At 43.0% G+C, this 24,525-nt stretch overlaps 1 protein-coding gene across 1 annotated transcript in view; it reads left to right on the forward strand.

Annotated features, from left to right (window-relative positions):
• emc2 (ER membrane protein complex subunit 2) overlaps positions 1–22,174 on the forward strand; it is a 31,036-nt gene extending 8,862 nt beyond the window's left edge. Inside the window, exons 6-11 of the mRNA XM_028579702.1 lie at positions 5,522–5,607; positions 5,894–5,953; positions 9,357–9,438; positions 9,695–9,805; positions 11,533–11,637; positions 21,503–22,174. Of these exons, the coding sequence (XP_028435503.1) occupies positions 5,522–5,607; positions 5,894–5,953; positions 9,357–9,438; positions 9,695–9,805; positions 11,533–11,637; positions 21,503–21,589 (531 nt within the window). The 3' untranslated portion in view covers positions 21,590–22,174. The remainder of the gene's footprint in view (positions 1–5,521; positions 5,608–5,893; positions 5,954–9,356; positions 9,439–9,694; positions 9,806–11,532; positions 11,638–21,502) is intronic.
• The last annotated feature ends 2,351 nt before the right edge of the window (positions 22,175–24,525 follow it).

A 24,525-nucleotide genomic window follows, 5' to 3' on the forward strand; every position in this document is an offset into this window, starting at 1 on the left:
TTGACGGGGGGGGGCTGGGCTGGCCCGGGTGGGTGGTGATTCATGGTCTTAGTCAGTGGAAGACCTGTTTGGTGGAAGTAAAGTGTAAATAAAGGTCTGGCCTTTGAAGATGGTGATTTACTGGACCTTTCAGACCCCCACCTTGAGTGAACAAGGCTGAGCTCCTGTCCCACCTTCTCTTTTGCTGTATACTCGCTTCAGGTGCAAAGTCTGCTGTGCCCTTTGCTGTTAATACAGACAAGCCCAAACATATCCTTCTCTGAAGCTCTCTCCTTGCGATCTTATTTTCTTAATATACTATTCATCCCTGTGGAATGATGGGCAGAAGCATGTCTAGCCAGTGTTCTGCCAATCCCACACCACCAACCCAAAATATAATGTACCTGCTTTTAATTGTTTCCATAAGGACATGTGGCCATGCAAGAAAATAAATCTTTTAAAAGGGTTTTAAAAAAAAACAACCACGACCTCATTTATTTTGGCTATACCCCTCACCTTTCACCCCAGAGATGTTCGACAAGTTTCCTCTACCATGCTGACATATGGATTGCTTTAGATGTAATGGACATTTTTTCTCCACTGGCAGAGTACTACAGACACAGCATAGACATTTGTGCTTTGGATGCCATGCGAAGACTCTTCACATCGTCAGTTATCTGCTTTAAACAAATAGAAGGCTTACTGAAAAACTAATAATCCTTACCTCGCTCTGATGCACCCCACCCCGCTTGCTCTCACTGTGGCATAGAGGAATAGCCTCATCTTTATCGAGCCACAGCTGCTGCCTCCCACCTTCGCTTTGTCAATACCCTCTTTGTTTACCTTTTGTTTTAGTTGCTGTTGGAAGTTTGCAAGTGAGATTGTCAATTCAGCCTTTAAAACAAGGGACAGGACTGTTTTTATTTCAATTTAAAATGTGGTCGGGTCACACCATATACTTCTTTTTAAGGCAAGGGTTAGGCACAATGTCGCAACAAAATTTTGCGAGAGTTGTGAAATACGTTTGTGCTCAAAATATATCTTGTCTCAGAGGGCTTAAGTCAAATTAGAATTTGTTTTTATTTTTAATTCTGTTTGGTAGCATCCTGCAAGTATAGGCGCTATCAAAAATGAGGATGCTGCCTAAAACAAATGCCACAGAACAAGTAACTGAAGGAATGCCATCTGACTTAATAATAATATCTCGTTCTCATGGATTACGCATCTCAGGCGACACAAATAACGAGCAAAAACCTCTGTATGATAGTTCCTTATTTATGCTGAAGTCATCTTGATCCATGCCATGTCTAACAAGGTAATAACACTGCGATGGTTGCAGTGAATACTTTGAAACTTTTTTTTTTTTTTTTTTTTTTCAGTCATGCTGTCCAATAGAAGATTGAAGTAAAAGCCACAAATCACGTAATTTACTAACGCGGGCATTTTTGCGTTGCTCTATCAAATTTATGTTTTAGTAATTGGCGTAATCTGCAACAAATTGCTTCACATTTAACCACTGTTTTGACAATGGGAGTTGTAGTTTCAGTGAATCCCAGGGCACCTCCCCGACATGGCACAGATCTTCCAGGGATTCCAGGGACCTCCTCGGAAAGGGAATGGTCAGCTTCCTGGTCTCGGCATGCTGGATACTGCCACCCTAGCGAGCGTAGGCTGTCAGTCAAACCCAGGGGCCGATAATGGAACAAAACAGACGAATTGGTCTTCTGTCCCTGGGATGTTAACCTTAACCGCTTTTCCCACAATCATTGTCCTGAATGACTTGGGTGGAGCGACGATATGGTGGCATCGTTTAGGTCACCTGTCTTGGAGTGAGGGCTATCTCCTCCCTACATGTTCTCCAATATGCTCTTTAAGAATCGGGCAGGGGACGGGCCTGAGAAATGGCGGAAAATTGGCGACCGCAAGGAAGACTTGCGAGGCATCCCAGCATGCGAAGCAGAGATTGGAAACTGAGCTGTTGTAATTACAGGCTGTGGAATAGATGTGGTACCCATTAACCAAAATTGTTGAATCAACAAAAATTGCTCAAGGTTTTTTTGCCATGGCGGCGTCCACAAAACGTTTCAAACTCTTAGCCCTTCCATTGCTTGCTATGTTCCAATACCTACAGCAATGATCTGGCAAAATTCTTGTCTGCATGCGTAATGCATTTATTCAACCTTTTTTAAATTTTTGGATTATGCAGTAGTACCTACAACATTTGCATACGAGGACGCACCAATTTCTTATTTTTCTAACATTGAGTTGACTCAATGATTTCATTAATATTGCATTCCAGTGCTCTCATTTCACCCTAATTGTTATATAAAAGAAACATATATAAAAATCTAGCATTTCTTAAATAAGCCACTGAGGTCACATAGACGACTCCTGAGGTTGACCCATAATCACATGCAATTACAAATTCATTGTAGGACAAGATTATATTTGTTTGGGTCAAGTCATCTAAAAGCCCCGATTCAGAATGATTTGACCAAATGAATGTGAAGTCTATTCACAAAAATAATGGAAGTTTGACTTATAAAAAGTGGCGTCATGTTTCATTGTGTGTAACTGATCGTTATCGTGTGTATATAAATACACGCCTCCATCGCTGGTATGTAAAGATGAAGAAAAACCAAAAAAAACATTTAACAGCATCATTAGAGCAACATTAATATTTGTATGGACTTGTCTTTCGCTCTTTCAGTTCCCTTTCTTCCTCCGTGCAATTCCACAGATGTACAGTGCTACGTGTAGGTGTGCCACCCTTGCTGTGATGTTTCTTATTATAAAGGAAGGTTGCGGTAGGTCGTAGCAAAGAGCCAGGGGTGATTTTAAATAATCCAGTCCTCACTCCTAAGGTCTCCTCAGAGCGCTAATTAAAAAAGAATCGCAGCAACAGAGGGATCAGACCCACTGCCAGGTTTTTCTGGATCATTAGTTAGAGAAAGCAGGAGAGAGAGAGGAGTGGTTTGGAATTGCTTCTCGTTTTAATAAAGTGCTGTGTGACTCTCCGGGCTACCAACTTCCATATGTTCCTTTGAGCCCCAAGTGGTTCTTTATCTGGGAAAGAAAAGGAAAAAGAGCTGGGAGAGAAGAGAGGTGGGTGTGGCGATGGCGGGGAGCGTACAAGTGCAAAAATCCACATTCAACATAGCTGTAGTGTTTAATTTATTTCTGCTTCCCTTTTTCGGTATTGGATAAGGAAAGATCCCACATGCTTTTAATTTAGTCTGAAGTGAGTATAAATTCCTGAATCTCAAATAGCATCGCGTTCTGGTGAAATGCACTGGATGTAAAATGGTGTGATCTTTGTTTCATAAGAAGAAATAATGGGTTGACCTTTCACTGTTCCTTGTTGCTTGATAACTTCATAACATATTTTAATAATTCTCTCTCAATTTCCCTTTAGACCACCCTGATACTAAAAATGCACACCTCTACAGATGTGAACGGTGTGTTTTGGAATAAGATATAGGAATAATACACTGGGGTGTAGGCAGCTTTATCTAAATGTTCTGTTGCCTGTGTGCTTTTTTTTTCCTCTGAGAGGCTGAAATATTGCTTGTCAGTTGACGCTGCAGTGTCTCTGTAGGTCCCTGTCCCAGCTTGATGGATAAGTGGATTTCTTGTGATGGCAGTGTCAAAAGAGGCCCACACAGCCCCCTAGACATGACTCATACACCGCCCTCAATGGCTTTGGCTAGGAGCGCAGGAGAGGAAGCCCTACTCAATGAAGTGTCCATAAATAAAATAGGCTGTGGCAGGGCAGTGCGCAACTTATGGAGCGACAGCCTCCTGTTAAGGTTTTCACTTACTACCAAAAGAAGAAGGAGGAGGGGTTTGGGGGTAAAAACATTTGGAAAAGTTGTAGCAGCAGGAGTAATACTTTCTAATTCAGATTGATGAGAATCTAATCCACCTTAAGGTCACTTCAACATCAAAATGAAGCGGAAAGCAATTTTCAGCTGATGTAAGTTGGGCTGGTGCAGCGCTAGATGCGTGCCGTGTCGGCAGGAAGACAGGCGTTGGGGTTTGGGGGAGTGTGCCATTTTCCCCACTTGGTTAGAGGATGACTCACCACTTTATCTCAGCCACTGAGCTCATTCCAACTCCCAAACATTGACTCATAATGTGTGTGTCCATCTGTTGGACATGGCCACTAACCATTTCCAATTATGCCTTTTAGTAGGCTTATATTTGTTTAAATTCCCCAGCAATAATATAAATACATTTGACAAACTTAACTTTAGTGTGAAAAGTGTCTGACCTTTTATTTTAACTAGTGCAGTGCCCATCGAAAATGTGCCTGTTTGGAACGGGCCGATTGCATGGCCTGTGGTATTGCTGCTCGTAGAATTCACGAAAACCAAATTGTACCCCCAAAATTACTTACAGAAGGACCCGAACCACTTCATATGCAACTCCCCTGTATACCCTACTACTAACTTACTGATTGATCTGAATGTAATCACAATGAAAATGTGGAGTAATGTGGCCCGGGTTGACTCAGTGGGTAGAGCAGGCGCACATATAATTAAAAGTTTCTGCCTCGACGCAGTGGTCCAGGGTTCGAATCCGACCTGTGACGATTTCCTGCATGTCTTCTCCCCCCTCTCTTTCTTCCCTTTCTCACCTAGCTGTCGTGTCGAATAAAAGCCCAAAAAAGAATCTTTAAAAAAAGAAAATGTGGAGTAATCAGACATCAGCCTCATGGACTCATGGCAGTGCGCTACCCACCGGACCGTGTGTGTGAGAGCGAGTTAGTTAGTTGACCATTAACGTTGAAGTAGGAGATTTGATTCGCGGGGGTTATTTTGGCGACGGTAATGTTGTTAGTTAGCAGTAGACTTAATTAACCCAGGTTGAGTCTGATGAAAAGGGCTGTGTCTGCCCGGTTCAGCTCTGAGATTTTCTCGCATTGCACAGCGCTGTGAAGGAATAATCTGAAGTGCCTTTTTTTCGCCAACCTTATTCCGCACAACAGTCGTGATGAGGTGTATTTAACATTTTAGCTCCACTGCTTTCTTCGACCTTCTCTGTTAATGGTCCTGTGCTCTGCTCAGTCAGTGTGCAGTGTGAGAGGGGGAGTGGCCAGCGGCTAGGGTAAAAGCCAATGTGTGCTTCTTTCACCGATATACTGTATATTTAATGATTCGATCTTTTGCATTTCTACTCCAAACATCGTCAAACTTGGCACTGCACTTACTCGTGCCCGTAGCAAGACACCTGTCAAGTGAAATCCATCGGACTAACGGTTTGAGAGATATGCGCATAACAAACGCACACAGAGACAGACCGACAGACGTTCCTGCATTTTATAGATGGATGGCTGATGTGTATTGCACCAAAGTGCTGATTCATCTTCTTGAAATGATTCAGTTGCACAGCAAAACTTGGAATACGATTGTGGTGCACTGAAAACACGCTAATGTACACACTTAAACTCACAACTCTTACACTCACTCATCTTCTCATCCCCCCTTCAGACAAACAGACAGACAAGAGCTCCTAATCCTGTTTACTCTGTGCTCTACAGGCAGCAAGGAAGCGCAAGATCTCCATACTGAAGGCCCAGGGGAAGGGCGCTGAAGCCATCCGGGAGCTCAATGAGTATCTGGAGCAGTGAGTGTTTCTACAAGAGGGGGGAGAGGGTCAGGCACCCCCTCCTCCCCTGGCTTTTATTTTAATTAAAAACCGAGTTTGCTTTCAATTGAGCTGGCACAACTTGTGCATGAAATGCCAGCAAAGGGTTTCTCCTACCTTGACAGTTGAATCACTGTCATTATTGTATTGGTAATATTATACTTACATTTTTACTTTACTATGTAACAAATGCGATTCCCTGAAAGGAATGGTATGACTTGACACACTATGAGGAAGATACTGTATTGTCATTTTTTGTTTACAGGTTTGTTGGGGACCAAGAAGCGTGGCATGAATTGTCAGAGCTCTACATCAACGAACACGAGTAAATACATTATGATAATTGAAATGACTGTATGATAGGTCCAAACATCCTTCATAGCAAAATGTTTACATTCTGAAGAGAATGTTTGTTTGTGGTGTATCTGCTGTGTTAAAATGTTATTTTAGTGTGAACTCTTCTTTTTAATAATAGATTTTCATATTTTTTATATATTATTTTATATTATCATATAAAAAAGTGGTTGTTTCCAGTAAGGCAGTTATATGTTTGAGACATACAGTGGTGCTCATAAGTTGAACCCATGCTAAAGTTGACTAAAAAGAGGAATAAAAAAATCATCTTTTGGAAATTGATCTTAATGCCTAAAACAAATTAGGAACAATCCAACCTTTAAGGACACAGTTTTCTTTGTGAATGAATATTTTATCGTAAATAAATAAAATTTCTTCCTTAAAATACAGGGGGCATAAGTAAGTACACCCCTATGTTAAATTCCCATAGAGGCTGGCAGATTTTTATTTTTAAAGGCCAGTTATTTCATGGATTCAGGATACTATGCATCCTGATAAAGTTCCCTTGGCTTTTGGAATTAAAATAGCCCCGCATCATCGCATAGCCTTCACCATACCTAGAAATTGGCATGGGGTACTTGCCATAAAATCATCTCCCAATGCAAATCAAACCAGCTATTAGGCTAACTAAAATAAAACCATGCCAATCTCTAGGTATGGTGAAGGGTCTGTGATGATTTTCCTCATTTTTTTTAATTAAGTCATTAAGATCAATTTCCAAAAGATGATTTTTTTTTTCTCATTTCTCTTTGTAGTCAACTTGAGCATGGGTTCATAAACTTATGAGCACCACTGTATCTGTCAGTTTAACGGGGCTTCACATCAGACTGATGGCTTGATCTCCAGAGGGCCGTTGGATGGCCACAATGGAAGGCGGTGAGATGCCTAACTCAGCCAGGGGTCTGAATGGAGCCCTGTCCATGTTTGTCACATAAGAGTAGTTTAATAGGATTTCAGTCTTAAGCCTCCTCTCCTACATATGAGAGCAAAAAGACTCCCTGGCCTCCTGCTGATATCTCAGTTGCCAAGGAGAATTGCCAGACAGACAAGAGCATTGTAAGAAACGAAAAAAGATTTTGTTTGTGTCACCTTTTATCCCTCCTTAATTGTGTGTGTGTGTGTGTGTGTGTGTGTGTGTGTGTGTGTGTGTGTGTGTGTGTGTGTGTGTGTGTGTGTGTGTGTGTGTGTGTGTGTGTGTGTGTGTGTGTGTGTGTGTGTGTCTCTATGGCTGCTTGGTTGCTCTGGTACGAGGGCAGTGGCAGCAGGAATGTTTAGCGCAGTGAGAAGGCTACTTATTGGATATTTCATGCCTTTGTCTGGGAGGCTTTATTTCTGTAGTAGCCAGAGGAAATCCAGGGGTGAGCGGATTATCTCCCAGCTTTTCCCAACACTTCTAATATCACACCATTCACTCCTACAGACCCTTATCTACAGGCGTGTCAATTTCTTTTCTTTGTTTTCTTTTTTTTGAGTTACAAACTCCCTGTTTCCCCTCCTCCTCCTCTTCCGGATAGTCCGGCATTATCGCCACTCTTTTCCAGAAGGATAGAGCACGGGGCAGAGAGAGAGAGAGCGCACTTGTTTTTCCCAGGAGAAGGTTGTGGCACCCCCCCTCCTTCCTAAGGGAAAACAGAGGGTGATGGAGAAGCGAGAAAGAGAAATAAACTCTTCTCCTCACTGCGCAAAACCCTGGGAACTAAAAATAAACAAAGCAACGTGTCTCTACATTGCGATTTTTAGGGTTGCAGCAGGCATCAGTGCTAACGCATTGAAAACGTAATTAATAGCCGCTGAGTTGACACTGTTAAAACAATCCTTATGCCAGCGATGTTTAGACAGGGGATTATTTATTTATTCATTTACTTTGAGTATTGCACATAGCCACTGTCGAAATATGCTGTTGGCTCTCATTCTGACACAGCCAAAATTGGACTGGTCATCCAAAATTACAGGATAAATAGTAATACATTTTTCAAACATACTTTGCACAGTCTGGATCCATTTTTGTCTTAAATGCAGTCAGAATGTGGTATTGCAATGGGGGAAAGCCACTGCTGATGGTTTTACTAACCTCCAAAAGAAACGTATACGATTCTTACAGTCTCGCACATGATGGTGGCTACAACCTTACTCGAACACTGTGGTAAAGAGTGAGCTGAGGAACTGCCATAGAGAGTAGCTCGGTGATGGTGGGGTTAAATGGCTTAGAGGAAGAGTAGAAGAGGTAAGGGTCTGGCTCTGGTACAAGATTCTGGTTGATGGCTGATGGAGCGGGCTCTGTTGCAGGCCACGGCCACTGCATGAGCACATCTGAAAGTCTTTATGGAGAGGAAGTGGTAATTGTAAACAGCCCCCAACCTTCCAAGCCCTCTGATCTCCCCCCTCTGCTAAACCCCTTCCCCCTGTTTATTTCTTTCTTTCTCTGTCCCCACCTTCCTTTCCCTCCTATGCTGTTAATCTTTCAGCTAGTTACCATGGGGGACTTCAAATAGACTGATAGGTTCTTCGTGTTGTGGCAGGCAACATTTGGACAACGAAAAAACTCAGCATCCTACAGTTTCCCTCGTTTCCCACAAGCAGTGAAAAGTTACTCCCCATTTATCCCAGTGTAGAAGTGTGCAGATGCAAGCAGTGGTATTTTGGGGTTTCTGTTAACTAATAAGGATCGTTTATGAACAAGTTAAATCTTACAAAGCAACATGACAAAAAAATGACAGACGGGTAGTGTAGCCCCATTTTCTGTTGCTAGGTCTGCTTCTGACTTGATCTGTGTGCGTTGGCTTCTGTTTTGTTAGGTGTTACAGACGTTTTATGGCTTTGTGTTCAGTGATATACTGTATCTTAGCTCAACTTGGCCTGTGAATGGGAAACTGTGTATTAGAAGTGGAGTGGCAGCGGATTAGTGTGAGGTCAACAGCTCAGCAGTCTGCCGCTGAGAAGTGATCTCATCTGAATATAGGCACAGTGTGCCAGCTCATACTGTAGTGCTGACCTCAGGAAGGTAGTTAACTACACATTAAAGGCTGAAATAACACACAGAGTGACAAGATTGATCCTCAGTGTCCCCCAAAGGGGGAGGAAGAATCACCACACTAGATAGGCGTTTACCTTTGCCAGCTGTCTGGACTGAGCACCCTTTACTGTAAGCCTGTAAATAAACACCATGTCATGTGGTGGATCTTAACAGATCTCCACAACATAGACTTTAACTCCATCCCATGTAAACTGACCAGTACCCCACATAGTTTTCAATTCAAATTTATACCTGTAAATTTATTGGGCATAGATGTTGTGCTTCACAGTTGAGCAAGCTAAAGGATGACACATCCACAGCTGTATCAATCGGCTTACTGTTTTCCTTGTCATTTCCACAGCTATGGAAAAGCCGCGTTTTGTCTGGAGGAGCTGATGATGACCAATCCTCACAATCACTTGTACTGTGAGCAGTACGCTGAGGTAGGTACCCGCCTGGATGTCCGTCATCAAGCATGGGGGCAAACTGTGGAATAAATGTTAGCTCTCTGTGAATGGTGCCTCTCTGTAAAACCGAGAGACACCGACACGCACTTAACGTCACTGGGAATATAGGCTCATGAAAGGAGATGTGTTTACACAGGGTTGTCATGTGCTGCTTATTCAGATGTCATGCTGTCATTGCTTGAGCTGCCCTTTAGCACAGCTTATTGGCCGTGTTTAATGCCTCTTCACACAGGTGAAGTACACTCAGGGGGGGCTGGAAAACCTGGAGCTGTCCAGAAAGTATTTTGCCCAGGCGCTGAGGCTGAACAACCGAAACATGAGGGCATTGTTTGGTCTGTACATGGTGAGTACTGCTTTGCATGAAGAGAAAGTGGGAGAGAGGGAGAGAAAGAAAAAACAAAAACAGTAGAGCCTTTTTTGTAACCCTGTGGTTAGTCAAGGTTGAGGCTGGCCTGTGTGTGTGTGTGTGTGTGTGTGTGTGTGTGTGTGTGTGTGTGTGTGTGTTTTGGGAGAGCGAAGAAGGGGCTCTCAGACAGGTCAGCTCAATGCTGACTCAGACGGTGAAGTCCAGCATCGGAAAAGTCTGCCCCTCTGGAGCTCTTTATTTTAGTAATAATACCCCTTTGGTGAGACGTTTTTTATGTTTATGACTTAAATAAATAAAGTAGTCCCAGAGTAAAAATTAAAAAAAAAATAAAGAGAAAAGAGCGAGAGCAGTACAACTGCTGCAAACATTTTGCCACTGGCAAGTTATCCAACCAGGTGCCAGTTTGATTGTAGTCTCTAGCCCTTTCATCTACATATTTGTTTAAACAGGATGTTGTCTGCCAGTGCCAATGCATCATATGTAATTGAGACTTGACATAAAAACACAAACGTAGCGGTGCAGGGAATAAAACGTGGAGAGGGGAAGCAGGTCTACTACATAGAGCCCCAGTGTTTTCCTCAGCGCTTGCACTGGGATTCTTCAGGTAGTCCAAACACCTCGCAGCAGCCCTCACCCTCTGAAAGCTCTCAGAGGTGTAGGCAAGAGTACAGAAGGCGCAGGGCAGGGTCAAAACCAAGACGTTAGGCTTCTGGTAACTCTCAACGTCGGCTGGAGACAGAGCAGGCCCTGTACGGTTTCCTGACAAGTCATCCACTGACACTCAGGTCTTTAATGGGTTTTTAAGAGTGTGCTTTGCATATTGTCAGCAAGTCTCGGTGGTCCAGGTCTTGACAGGTGCAAGAAGTTCAGTGAAAGGACAGGAAACTTTCACCATCTCACACCATCTGAGTCAGTTCGACAGGAAACCGGGTAGCACTGACCACAGTTGGGTTGTGGGTTAGTTACTCACAGCACTTGCGTGGGGATTCCCTTCCATAACAGTGTTATTTGGGGATAGCCTAACTGGGCTGACATAATCTAAATGAAGGTTGCTCTTTAGTAAAAAATTAAAAAAAAGAAAAGAAAATGCTTACTTAAAAAAATAAAATCAGAAGCCAAACCATTTCATTGAAAAAAACAGGGCCAGGTTGGTGTGTAGTTAAAGCTTCAGCACACTAGTAGGGAGGGCTTTGAAGTGCATGCAGGGTAATCCTCTGGGGTTTGCTGTGTGGAGATGATGGCAGGAACATGGGAAAGACATGGGATTTGTGGTTCAGAGGGGAGATGTCGGGGCAGGCAGAGACCGTGATTCACACAGCGCTCCTCTCACTGGGCTCGGTTTAAAAAAAAAAAATAAAAAAGGTATAAGACATACAAGGTCCTTTTCATCGCAGTGAATCGATGGTGTTGGAGAAATTAGGCCCCGTAAGTGACAATTTACGTATGAAGCATTACAACACTCACTTTTTCCTCCCCAGAAATGATTTCTCTTGTGTCATCAGGCCAAGGTCTGTTTTTTTTTTCTTCTTCTTCTTCATTCTGCCACAATGACTAGTGGAGTGGTAGATGGTAAGAGTGGTTGCACATTCATCTCAATTACGCCTTTTTATTGCTGTTTCACCAATTTTAGATATAAGAACACTCCTCCCCCTACCCCCGGTCTCTCCTTTGCTTCATCTTCCCATTTTCTTTTTTTCCTCTAGTCTGCAAGTCACATCGCTGCCAGTCCAAAAGTTAGTGCCAAGGTGAAGAAGGACAATATGAAGTACGCCGCCTGGGCTGCAACTCAAATAAATAGAGCCTATAAGGTGAGTCACAGAACGATCGTCATTAGGCTTGATAATCTACCTTCACTTTATTCTTGCCACTATCTTTATTATTCTTGTCCAGGCTCCATATCTTGTGCGTATCTCTAGTGTCTCTCTCGCTCTCTTTATTTTTTCCCACATCCCCCTTCACTCCGCCAGACACTGAAAACCACCAATCATATTTTCTTATGACTCTGTTTTATCTTCCATGGGGTATTTGCACACAATATCCAGACATCCAGAATTCCCCTCATTTGCATAGTATGTGAAAAGCATTCACCACCACCAAATGACCCCTGAACGCACAGCCGTCCTGAAGGATGCCTTCGGCTTGCATGACCAGTGTAATAACAACCCCAGTGTCTTTCAGTGTGTCTGGGTACATTTACTGTTAATGTGTTGATTTAAGGCCACAGCGTCTGCTAAGGCTTTATTCCACACCCTGGTCTCGCAGATGAGCTTCTCGCCGAGCCACAGGCGGATTCTCCCGAGGACCACAATCACACTAAACTGTAGCAGAGAGTCGTCTAGTTCAGTGGTTCTTAAAGTGAGGTTCATTGACCCCCAAGGACCTTTTGAACTGAATCTCGGAGGTCCCCAGCAAATCCAAGAGCCTAATTATAGATTTGAATGTCATTTTCTTTTTCTTTTTTTGTTGCAGTGTTTCTCAACAATATGTACTTTTAATAATAAATCAATTTAACAGAATTGGGAGTCCCTGAAATTAAATCTAAAAACGAGGGGCCAATGAACCCATTTGAGGGTTGGTGACAAGAAAAACTTCAGGGCCCTTGATGTAAATGTTGTGACTCTGACCTACTACTATACAGGGAGTAAGAAAGTGCAAAGCAAGGAGGGGAAAAAGTGAGGAGTTGCTCAGATGGTATCACTAAAATGGTTTATGTCGTTGTCATAGCAACCCAAGTATAAAAACATATTTTAAACAAGACTTTTGCCATGTGGGCCATATGTGTAGAGAGAGAGAGAGAGAGAGATTTTTTCTCACCATACTCGGCTGTCCTCGCCTTATAGACACATTTCACATGTTGAGCCCTCAGACAAGTATTAGGGCTCTATTGGAAAAAGTGTGAGTAACGTCACGGTGAATGGCTGCTCTCTTTTGGAGCTCCTGCAGAAGTGTGATGGATGAGCTCTAGGCTTTTACTTGTTCATTTTAGGTTTGAGTTAAAGTTGAATGTCACAGCTGAATAGCTGCAGCTTGTTTGGTTTAACACTTCATATGTATGCAGATATAGATCTCCTTGATAAATGGCAAAAACGTTGGTGGTTTGGTCAGCAAGATTAGTCAAAGGCCTCGATTGATGTCAAGTCCACACACTCCTCGTCACTTTGATCATTATGCTCGCTGACCTCCCCGCACTGTCTTAGAACGCCTTTGATCCCTGCAGGGGACAAAATGAATATTTCTAACTGCTAACTTTTAATAATGAAACAGAGGCCCAAAAGAGGCAGAGGGACAAAGTGTTTGACAATATTATTATTTGGAGGGAAGTCGGCAGCGTCGAAATATCTGAAAAACATGAGTGTAACATAAGAAGGGTCCGAGGCATCAGACATACTGATACTGTCTGTAAATGAACCTTCTTTTCTGTTGACATATTGCACTAAACTTTATATTTATGAATCCTTTATTGGCATTTACCTGGCTGTACATATCAAATAAGCTTGGAAAAATATTATAACATTAGTTTGGGACCTCATCTGAAACTACTTACAGGGATTAGACAGTAGCATAAAGTATTATAGTACTCGTTTTCCTTGCTTAAATATTTTCTTTATTGCCAAGGAGGTGTGGCAGAGGCCCACATCTGTCTAGTTAGCTATTTTCTCCCCAGCACTGCCTTACATAAGCCTACAGTATATGCAGTTGAGTAGATTCTTTGGGCATAGAATTCAGCTGTCAATGAACACTTAGCAGTGGTTTTATAGAAAAATGTTATAACAAAAGATTTAGACCCAAAAGAAACCGAACACCTTTAAAGGGATTAGCAAGACAGCAGTTATATTTAAATGAGGAAGCTGATACGGCCCCTACTGTGATACTGTAGTGGCCCAGAGGTTGAGGTTGTTATGATGACAGACTGAAATACTTCAGTGATACTTAGAAGCCAGTGAACAAACGTTAAGTGCTAAACAGTTTTGAGTTTGTGCGTTTTTGTCCTCCTGGTGACGATAATGAGACACGCGAGGTCTACAACCTCTTGTATTTATTTAAGTTGCCCGGTAATAGTGAGGTTGTAATGGGATTTCAACTTGGCCGTAAGTGTGTATGTACAGTATATGTGTACGCAGGCCTGCCACCACGCACATGTGCACTTGTAGATGTGTTGTTGTTTTTTTTGGTCTCTGTGTGAGACAAGTGAAATGACAAGGTGTAAGGTCGCCTCCGCACCTCCAGTTAAATTACTTGTGAGATCTTTAAAAGGGAGCGGCGGCGTGGGGCCTCCGTCACACAGCTGCAGGCTGCTGTGGGCTTGCGCTTGCTGATTGATGGCCCCTTTAAAGCGTTGCTCGTGTCAGTCGTCCACTTTTATGACGCCCCCGATACCTGGTGATTGTCATACCTCAGCGTGAGAAAAAGGTGGGCAGGTGAGTGCAAGTGGGAGCAGACGTCAGCAAGAGGTCACGACTGACTGGGGCCCATTTCAAAATTTAAAAAGCAGTGTAATTAACTTTTGGTGGGGTCAGCTGACGTGTAAAAGACCCGGGCATGTGACGTGTGGGTCGTAGGTGCAGGGGGCTTCAAAGCAGCACTGCATGGCCTGCCCTCCTGCCCTAACTCTCTAAACACATTCTCTGATTAGGTCCTCTGTCACGGACCACAGGCTCCCACTGCGTCATGACTCTATTATCAGATGCTCTAAATAGATGTGGGGCTGTCTGCTCTGCTCCTACTGTTGTAGAACAGGGCAGGAGTTAATGTGGTGGTCTCACCTCAGGCTGCGGAGATAATTGACTACCGGGCCCGGGGTAATGGCGCATTAGGCAGCAAAGGCAATGAAATGCACTGATCATTATAGCTACCCCACCACACACACACACACACACACACACACAAACACACACACACACACACACACACACACACACACACACACACACACACACACACACACACACACCCTAAACCTAGAAGAATGAGTCACACTTGGAAACGACGTAGCTAATTGCACACCTTAGCCAACTGCCCTGTCTAAGATGGAGTTTGGCAAAAGAGGAAGGAAAAAACTTTAGCCATGGAAATACAGTATAGGCTAGGTTTAGGCTACAGTTAGTTCCTGTTTGTAGAAGCCTGAGCATGGCCAAAAGGTTGAATGAATAAATGCCTCACAGCATTGCTTTATGTTAAACATGGGGTCGAGTTCTGTCCGTTTTTTGCACAAAATTGCACATTTGCACGTTATTCCACAAAAAGATCAAATGTAGAGGAGGAACTGTGCGCTTTGGGAAGAAAGCCGAGATGGTCTTGGTAAGGGGGCAAGCCTTCAGTTTCTTCAGCCAACTGTGTGCGTCTCAAGAATTGGAATGATTATGTTTACAATGAGTGTGTCTGACCAAGTGTACACACACTCTCAAGGGGCTCTTCTCTCACCTTGGAGGACATGCATGTTGGACTGGGTTAACGGTGCTTTTTCAGGACTTAATTGATGCTGTCGCCTTCTGCTTGTCCTTTGCTGTTCAGCTGTGTTGTTGCTGACCTATCTGAACTGCTTCTATACAGCAGCAGGTATCTTTATATGATGATTGAAATGCTGAGATATTTTTTTTTTTTTTATTATTTAGTGTCCACAAATTTATAAAATTTCCAGACTGATCTCATGAAGTGGCGTATGTATGACACGCCAATTCGTATGCCATTTTGGCGTGTTATCAAGATGCATAATCGGCTGCTCTACAGTGGCCATAATCGCCATTTGGCCTCCATTGACTTGCCGATTGCGTGTCAGTTTACGCCGTAGCGAGTAGTATGAAATGCCGAAAATCCGCGTAGGAAGGTTGGTGGGGGTGGTGGATGGGTCAAACAACACGGGACTTTCACCCAGGAGACCGGGGATCGTGTCCCGCGTATCACATTTCGTAAACACAACCGTTGCTTTCTTCTTTTCCTAAACCCATCCCCATTCTTCTTTTCCTAAACCCAACCGTGCCGTTGTTGTCCCGCGTCCAGTTATTGTTTTCCTAAATCCAACCGTCCCGTTCTTCTTTTCCTAAACCCAACCCGAGCTCCAAATGCAACATCCCGTTCTGGCGTAGAGATACGCGCGGACAGCTCCAAATGCAACGTCCCGTTCTTCTGCGTAGACCTACACGCGGATGGCTCATAATGCGTACAGATAACACGCGCCACTTGGCTTTAGAAAGTGCCGTGTATGTTTACCCAAAGTCATGATATCACGTTGTAAATTTCAAATGTTTCCAATTTGGTGAATACCTTTATGTCCCCATCAGGGTGAATTGTAATGACTTCGGTAAAGCCCCTGACTTTTCATCTAGCGCCATCATCACTTCAAAATATTTTCAGTTGACTTACATTTTTTTGGTTTCTGACCAAATACCAAATCCAGCTTCAAATAAATATCTCAATACCTTTTCAGTGTAATAAGAAATAATAAAACAGTCTCACAAAGATACTAACAAACAAAAAGGATATATAGTATACTTTTAAACTTTAGTTGTCTTCTTCATCCTGCTTTTCTTGTTCATCCTGCCTTTCTTCTTCATCCTCCTTGTCTTCCCATCCATATTTTGCTGTAGAGCTGATCTTTCCCAGCAGTTTTTTTGGTTGCTCAACAAATAAGCATAAAAGTCTTTGCAAGAAGTGTCTTTGAAATTGTATTGCACTAATAGAATACCCTTCAGTGACTCAACAGACAGCTGGTTCCTCTCCTTGGTCCACTGGCTCTGCATCAGTGAGAAAACCCTCTCGACATTTGCATTGTGAGAGGGAAGTGCAAAGACAAACTGTGCAATCTTCAGTAGCTCTGAGTAACATGCAATGCTTTTTGCCTTCTCAAAATATTTGGTCCACTTCTGATGCACCTGCAGGCCACTGAACTCATCACTGTTGCACCTTTCTGTGAATTTCTTCAGATTGGTGACCTGGTCAAAACACTTGACATCATCAACTGCCACCCCCTTCTCTCCAAGGTACTTGATGCAGGCCTCCACATCATTCCAGTTTGGTGGCTCACTCAGATCCATCCACATGAATGTTGAGAACTCTTCCATGGGAGTCATCCACTTCTCCAGATACTCCAGACATGTACTGTACAGGCCTTGCACATCAGCACAGAACTGGTCACAGCCCTTACCAAGTCCATCTTTGCGCTTTTGTGCCAGTAGTCCCTTAACTTTAAGGGACATGAAGTTGTTGCTCTTGCGTTGAAGCAGAATGGTGTGGACATTGTTCAATATTTTCTTCACCTCCATAATGGACATGTTCTCCTGTTCCATTTCTTGAATGTGGGTGTGGAACACAGACATGATTGAGTGCATTTGCCAGAGGTAGATCTCAGCGAAGTCGTTTTCAAAAAAACTTCTTGAGTACTATGGTTGGCTTTTGCTGAGACAGAAAATATGCCTTTAATGCTGGAAACATCTGTATCATCCTCTCAATGCTTGGGAACAATGACAGCCACCTTGTCTTGCTGTGAGAGAGCATCCTTCTGTAATCAATCTCAACAAAATCACAGTACTCCTTCAGGCTCTCAGTGCGCACAATGTAAATGTGGAAGTACTGGTAGATTTTGAAGATGATATTCTCAATGTCAGCATCTATTGTGTCTGCCCCATGATGAGCACAATTATTCAATATGTGTGCTGGGCAACCCACACCGATCAGAGTCTTGTTCTGCAGCAACCTCTTCAAATTTGCAAACACATTTTTTCCTGCTTCATCACGTCTCATTCCTCCAAAATTTGTGTTGCAATTGTCGCCAGGGAATGCAATACATTTTTCAGACAAATTGTTTTTTGCCAGTGTTTCAGTGAGATATTTTGCGATGGTTTCTGCTGTCTCATTAGGTGTGTCTTTAACCTCAATCAATTTTGTTTGCACACCACCCTTCTTCCAGTCAAAATACTGGATTATGATTGGGAATATTTTCACAGCTCCGTGGTTACTCCCGTCTGTAGATACACCACAGTACTGGATTCTCTGAGTGCTTCATGAGCGACTTCAACAGAGTGGGGCGCTATAACACCATTGACAATGGCTTCGGTCTTAGTGCGAGCACTACTAAACCTTTTAGCGACATCTGAGTCTGGAAATGACTTTTTTAGCAAGGCACTGGTGCAATCCATGGACCTGTAGCTGTTGTGGTGTTTCACAGTATGAAATGCCATCGCACCTTCCGCTGCATTTACAGCATCCTCAGTTTTCCCAGGTCTAACAAAGAACTCAGTCAATTTTGCAGAAGAACTCTCACCTCGCACAGCTTTTTTATGTTTTTCGGTGTCCATGTGAGCTTTGAGATCTCCAGCACCTTTATTAGACACTGAAACATATGTGCCAGCTTTGCACACGGTGCCTCCCAATTGTCCCGACCGGGACGGTACGTGGAAAATTTTTTTTGCAGTTCAACCGTGAAGCTGCACTTACGCTTCGGCATTTTGTGTGCAATGTTGCTCGCTATCTGCTCTGCTCCCTGTGTATGTGCTCATCGCAGAGCTGCCCACAAGGCAGCCTCTCGGGAATTACGTCACGCAACAAAGTACCGTAGTATTGTGTGCAACGCGCCAGTCAATTTAAGTACACGCTTAATGGTCCTATGAAAAACAGTGAAATCCGGACATTTTCATGAATTTATAAAACCGCCCCGGACAGTATGTAAAAAGTGGACATATCTGGGCAAAAGAGGACGTTTGGTCACCCTATATTAAGTGCTAAGCAGCCAATGTCTGCATGCTAATACGATAAACCAAGGCTCCGAAAATGGTAAACATTGTACTTACTGAACATGGTCATGTTAGCATTTAGGTCAAAGCACCGCTGGGCCTAAAGTGCAGCCTCACCCAGGCAATAGCATGGCTGTAGACTTTTATCATTAACAATAACTAATCAGTATTTCCAGAAAAAAGAGTTTTTTGATTATGCGGCACGTTTTCTTAAAAAATGCGATGGAATATGCGGGATATTTATGCAATTTTATGCGATGAAATTGCGGGAACTTGCAAAAATTGCGGGAGAAAAAAGTGATTCTCCCAACACCCTGCTTTTTGATGATGTTCACGTCGCGTAATTATGTCACTTCATAACGTTGCCATGGCAACAGGAGAAAATGGCTGCTCTTTTGTGAAGTAAACGCAAAATTTTTCCTCTCTGTTGTGACAATGCGGGGGTTTTGAAATCATGCAAGTCCCGCATATTTTTCGTGGAAATCGGTAATTTATGCAGCAAAAGTGTGGTGTATTTGAAAAAATGCGGCCCCGCATAAATATGCAGACTTTGGCTGATTATGCATTGAATTATGCGATCGCATAATTGCGTTTTTCTGGAGGGACTGACTAATGGCGTAGCTTTGCAATACGTCTCATTGTAGTGTTTTAACATATAGTAACTACGATGGAAGGTGAGAATAAATTGGCAAAAAAAAACTGCAGATTGTATCTTATTTTTTAACTGGCAATCAGTTAATACATGTACTGTAAAATATAAAATAGATTATTAAATATAATAGAACTTTTAGAAAGATCTCATAAAGACATCTATATATAAATGTGGGTGAAGAGAGGCTAATTAGACGGACCCTTTATTCTATCCCTGGTCCCCTGCCCAAGGTTAGGGAAGTCTTCTTTCTCTTTTGGTATTTTTTGAGGGGACGCCTTGTCTGTTGCCAAGTTTAATTGGGTAGAAGTGTGCGCCTGCTTTTGCATGCATGAGTAATCCTGGATGTGCTTTGTGGATTATAATTTGCGGCACTTCCTGTGGAACCCCCGTGGACCCAGTGCAGAAATTAGAATGGAGTGTGATGTACTCCTGTACTAGAGGCCATGGAAGTGGACTAGTCGTGTGGGCATCCTGTTTTACACACACACACACAAACACACACACACACACACACACACACACACATAACTAAATTGGCACTTATGCAACGGTTGAAAAAAACCCTGCAGATTGGAGGTATTCTATTATTCTCCATGACCTGTTTACCGGTGCTATCTGATGACCATCGCCACCTCTCTGATTATTTTTGCTTCTGGCTTTGTAAACCCTGTGAAGCGTGGTATAGGGTGGATGAGGTTATCACATCCTCTGTGATGTTGCGTTTAAAAGGAACACGGCGACTTATTGGGAATTTAGCTTATTCACCGTAACTAGAGATGGCCCGATACCACTTTTTTGCTTCCCGATACCGATTCCGATACCTGAACTTGCATATCGGCCGATACCGAGTACCAATCAGATACCAGAGTGTCATATATTTTATTATGTTTTAACAGCTGTATACTACTATCCCTGTATGGATGTGATATGATTTCTATCTTTGTTGTTGGTCTGGCTCAGGTTAAATTCTTTGTGAAACATGAACAAACACAAACAATGAATGCCCCAGAACTTTCTTTTATTCTCCAGTTTCAGTTATAACGGAAAAAGAACATAAATAAATTACTTTAATGTAGATTTTCTTTAGGGCTTTATTACGTGGTATCGGATCGGTGCATAAACTCCAGTACTTCCGATACCAGCATTTTAGGCAGTATCGGAGCCGATACTGGTATCGGTACATCTCTCACCGTAACCCCCAGAGTTAGACAAGTCGATACATACCCTTCTCATCTCCGTGCGTGATGTAACACTGCCTGACGGTTCCAGCGGCATGAGGCCAGCACAGATCCTGCAGGGAACTGGTTCCAACTAGCCTACTGCTCCCAATTGTGACAAAAGTGACAAAATAACACCAACATGTTCCTATTTACATGTTGTGATTTGTAGAGTCACAGCGTGTACAAAAAACAACGTAACATGATACACAACCCTCTTCTAACATTAAACAAACCGGGAACTATATTCTCAGACAGGCTTGCTGCGAGCATATCACTCCGCCCATGTACTATATTCTTCCGCCTGAGAATATAGTTCCCAGTTTGTTTACAGTTAGAAGACGGCTGTGTCGTATTATGTTGTTTTTTTGTACACGCTGTGACTCTATAAATCACAACATGTAAATAGGAACATGTTGGTGTTATTTTGTCACTTATTGGGAGCAGTAGGATTACTGGAACCATTCACCTGCATGTTCTGTGCTGGCCTGATGCCGCTGGAGCCGTCAGACAGCATTACAGCACTCACGGAGATGAGAAGGGTATGTATCGACTTGTCTAACTCTGGGGGTTACAGTGAATAAGCTAAATTCCCAATAAGTCGCCGTGTTCCTTTTAAGTGAGTTTGGCTCTCCATTGCTTTAGCTGGCGGTAGGGCTGTGCAATTAATCGAAATTTAATCGTGATTATGATTTCGGCTCCCAGTGATCACAAAAACAGAATAATTGATAAAAACAATTATTTAGCTCATTACGTTTTGCAAGTAAAATCTTATTTTCTCTTGTGTCCTGAATGATAAAATAAAGTTTAAATAGTAAAAGTAATAAGGCAAATTTCACAGCTGTATGTGTTTTTTTTCTGTTGATTTATTTAACTTTTTCCACTGTTTTTTTAAGTTCAATAATTGCAACATCTTTCCATAACTCAACGAGTAATCGTGTTATCGTGATTTCAATATTGACCAAAATAATCGTGATTTATATTTTTTTCCATAATCAAGCAGCCCTAGCTGGCAGAGAACCCTAATGAGTCGATTTTCGTCTTCTCTCTCCCTCCCTCCCTCCTTCCCTCCCTCCAGATGGCCGGTCGTGGGACCAAGGAGAACAAATGCTCCATGAAGACGGTGGAGGAGATGCTGGAGTCCATGCAGATCACCATGTCCTAGTACCCTCGTCTTCTCCTTCCTCCTGTTCATCACTTGGATGGCATGGCTGCTCAAATAGCCTTACAATGTGACCAGAACTGGATCTTTTAACTGATTTTTTTTTTTTTTTTTTTAATCTTCATCCCTTCAAGTTTAGTTATGTAATTGATTGAACTCGACATGGACGATTGAAGACATTTGTTTCCCTCATGTGCAAAGATGTCCCCACCCATCTGGAACCTACAACCGCAAATTCCAAGTACTGCAACTCATTTATACACGTTCTACTTGGTATTAACCCAGCTGTGATTTCCCAATGACTGGATTATTTTATCTATCCCCATCCCATGCTAACTTTTAGTTTAATCTCTAACTGATGTCATTAATTGGAACATCCACATCAAGGCTTTAACTCCGTGACCAGGAGAGGTAAGAAGCTATACAGTAAAAGTTATTTATAAAGACAACGTGGAGAATCCCACCTGTCGGCACTGAGGTCCTTTACTGTTTCCGTACTATCTGTAAATGAAACCTCTTTATCTAATAAAACCTTTTTCTTTTGTCTAATCTATGAAAATGTCTTAATAAAAGAACTGATTGCTGATACGTTTTCTTAATGGGTGTTTGTAGCAGCAGACTTAGTCGATTCCTCTTTTTGGATTTCCATATATTAAAATAGTCATGTTGTACCCAGCAGTGACACTTATTGACACATGTGAACCTGCTATAATTATCATGGAGAAGGATGAGAGACATTTGGCATTATGAACTCCGCAACAACGGGCCTTTTTGAAAGGGCCTCTTCTTTCCCAGCAATTTCCAGCTGTGAAATCCTGCCTTTTGGTTACCTTGGACAGCAGCTGAACCTACTTGAGCACGCTGAAGAACACCTCTCGTCATTTCAGTTTAGAGAGCCTCAGAGAACGCTGCCAGTAATTAACACGCCACAAGTTGGAAAGAAAAAACTAAATTGTATTCATCAATCTGGGATTTCATGCCCGGGGGGATGGAAGACATTTTAGTGCTGCGAGAGGCAGCGCTGGTTTCCTCTGCTGTTAAAGCAGTACGGCCAGTTCACTTGGTGCAATTGTTGAATCTGAATTGACCCAAATGATCATCTAAAGTTCTCACTCACCCATGCAGGGTCAGCTGTTACTTCCATTTCTTTTGTTTATTAAGTCATGGCAGTTGTCTCAGAATTTCACTCTTTGGCCGATGGAAAATTTGGAGTGTTGAGTTTATGGTCTTTTTTTTTTTTTTTTTTTGGACGGCTTTTAAATTGAGAGAGGTCACCAGCTTAAAGCCCGGCGTGTGGAAAGCAGTTTTCTCGACTTTTTAAATAACTCTCTGGCCTTGGTCAGTGGATGAATGTGTCTGTATTTGATTTGCCTCGCCAATCTGGCGGAACCAATGACAGCCAGGGGACATTTGAGCATAAACGGACTTGAGTTATTTATTTTTTTTTTTTTTACAGGAATAGGGCTGAGGCTTAATGAAGCTCTTTTTGAAGAGTTACAAGGTGAAAGCTGTTTGATTCAAACCAGAGTGATTACATTTTTGTTGTAGCAGCCATGTAAATATTGCTCTACTTGCTAAGGTCGTATATGAACTTCGTCAAAGGTGGATAAAGGTTGTCAATCAGCTTGATGGGTCATCGTTGGGAGACGTATCAGTGCCAACCATACTGAGGCAATAGTGCCATCTGTAGTCGGGATGAAGAACTCATGACTGGGTAAAACCTTTGACTGCATGCTGCAGTGAGTGACTGTACACACCTGGAAGTATAGCTATTATTGTCATGCAATTAAACATCTAAACTTAACCTGTGTGCAGTGCTATTTCTAGCCTGTCTGCAACTCTTGATTTGCTGAGCAAGAAAATAAAAATAAGCATATCCTTGTAGAGTCGAGAAAAATAGCATGTTGTCTTGTAGAGTCTGAATAAGCCTAAGCATCGCTTCTTGCCTTGTTGTTTACAACCCCTCAAGCCCCCCTTGAACCCTTTTCAACTTTTTTCCCCCAGTAGTTCAGAGCCTATGAACATCTCGTCGGTCCATACCTGGACAGCAGAGCCGGAGCAAAAAGACAGGAGGAAGGCGAGTAGAGAGCCCTCTAACCCCCACTAAGCTGCCGGCTCAGCTGAGTGTGTGCTGGGAGGATCGCTATTAGTGCTGCTTGTAATCCTGGATTCCCTGGGAGATTAGCCCCTGGAGAGGGTTTGCTTGTCCTCCGCTGCTCTACGGTGGCCAGGTTAGCTGAACAGGATGAGCTCTGGGATGATTGGCTTACACCGGGACGGAGCCGTGCCTGATCAGCCTATTCATCAAAAGCAATGAGGGGCGATGACTGCGATGTGATTTACAACTCTCCCAAGTCGGTCTTTGCACTGAGAGGCAAATTAAAGTGCAGCTTCACAGAGGCATCGCTGCAGTCTCATTTGAAGCAGAGAAAGGTGCTAGCTGGTGGAAAGGGCCAGAGGAATTAGGCCGCAGAGGTGGGAGGAACCGGGTTCTTGGGCGATCAAAGTGGAGGTTGAAGAAGAAGAGACCATTTCTGTGAGGAGGGGGGGGGGGGGTCAGAGAAACTCTGGACCGGACCAGGGGAAGTTTCCCAAGGTGAGGGGAGTGAGTGGAAAGGGAGAGCAGGGCTCCAGCTAGTTCATCCATCTCTGTCTGTTTTAGGGGGAGATGCTGGCTGGGAGCACTAAAGATGGATGAGGCATATGCAGCGCTAAATCCTGCCCTGTGCAGTCAGTCGGCACATGGAGATGCAGAGTTGGACCAGTGAGGACGGATCGACCAAATAACACCTGACATGCAGAGGAGAGATGTGAGGAGATAACCGCTCCTGTTGCCACACAACTGGCCGCCCAGAACTCCCTTTAATCTGCATCCCTTGATACGCTTCCAAGCTTTAGCTCCATTTTAGGTAGCGTTGAACATTAACGCACATAGGCTA

This window comes from Perca flavescens, chromosome 6 (assembly GCF_004354835.1).
Source record: "Perca flavescens isolate YP-PL-M2 chromosome 6, PFLA_1.0, whole genome shotgun sequence".
Lineage (NCBI taxonomy): Eukaryota > Metazoa > Chordata > Actinopteri > Perciformes > Percidae > Perca > Perca flavescens.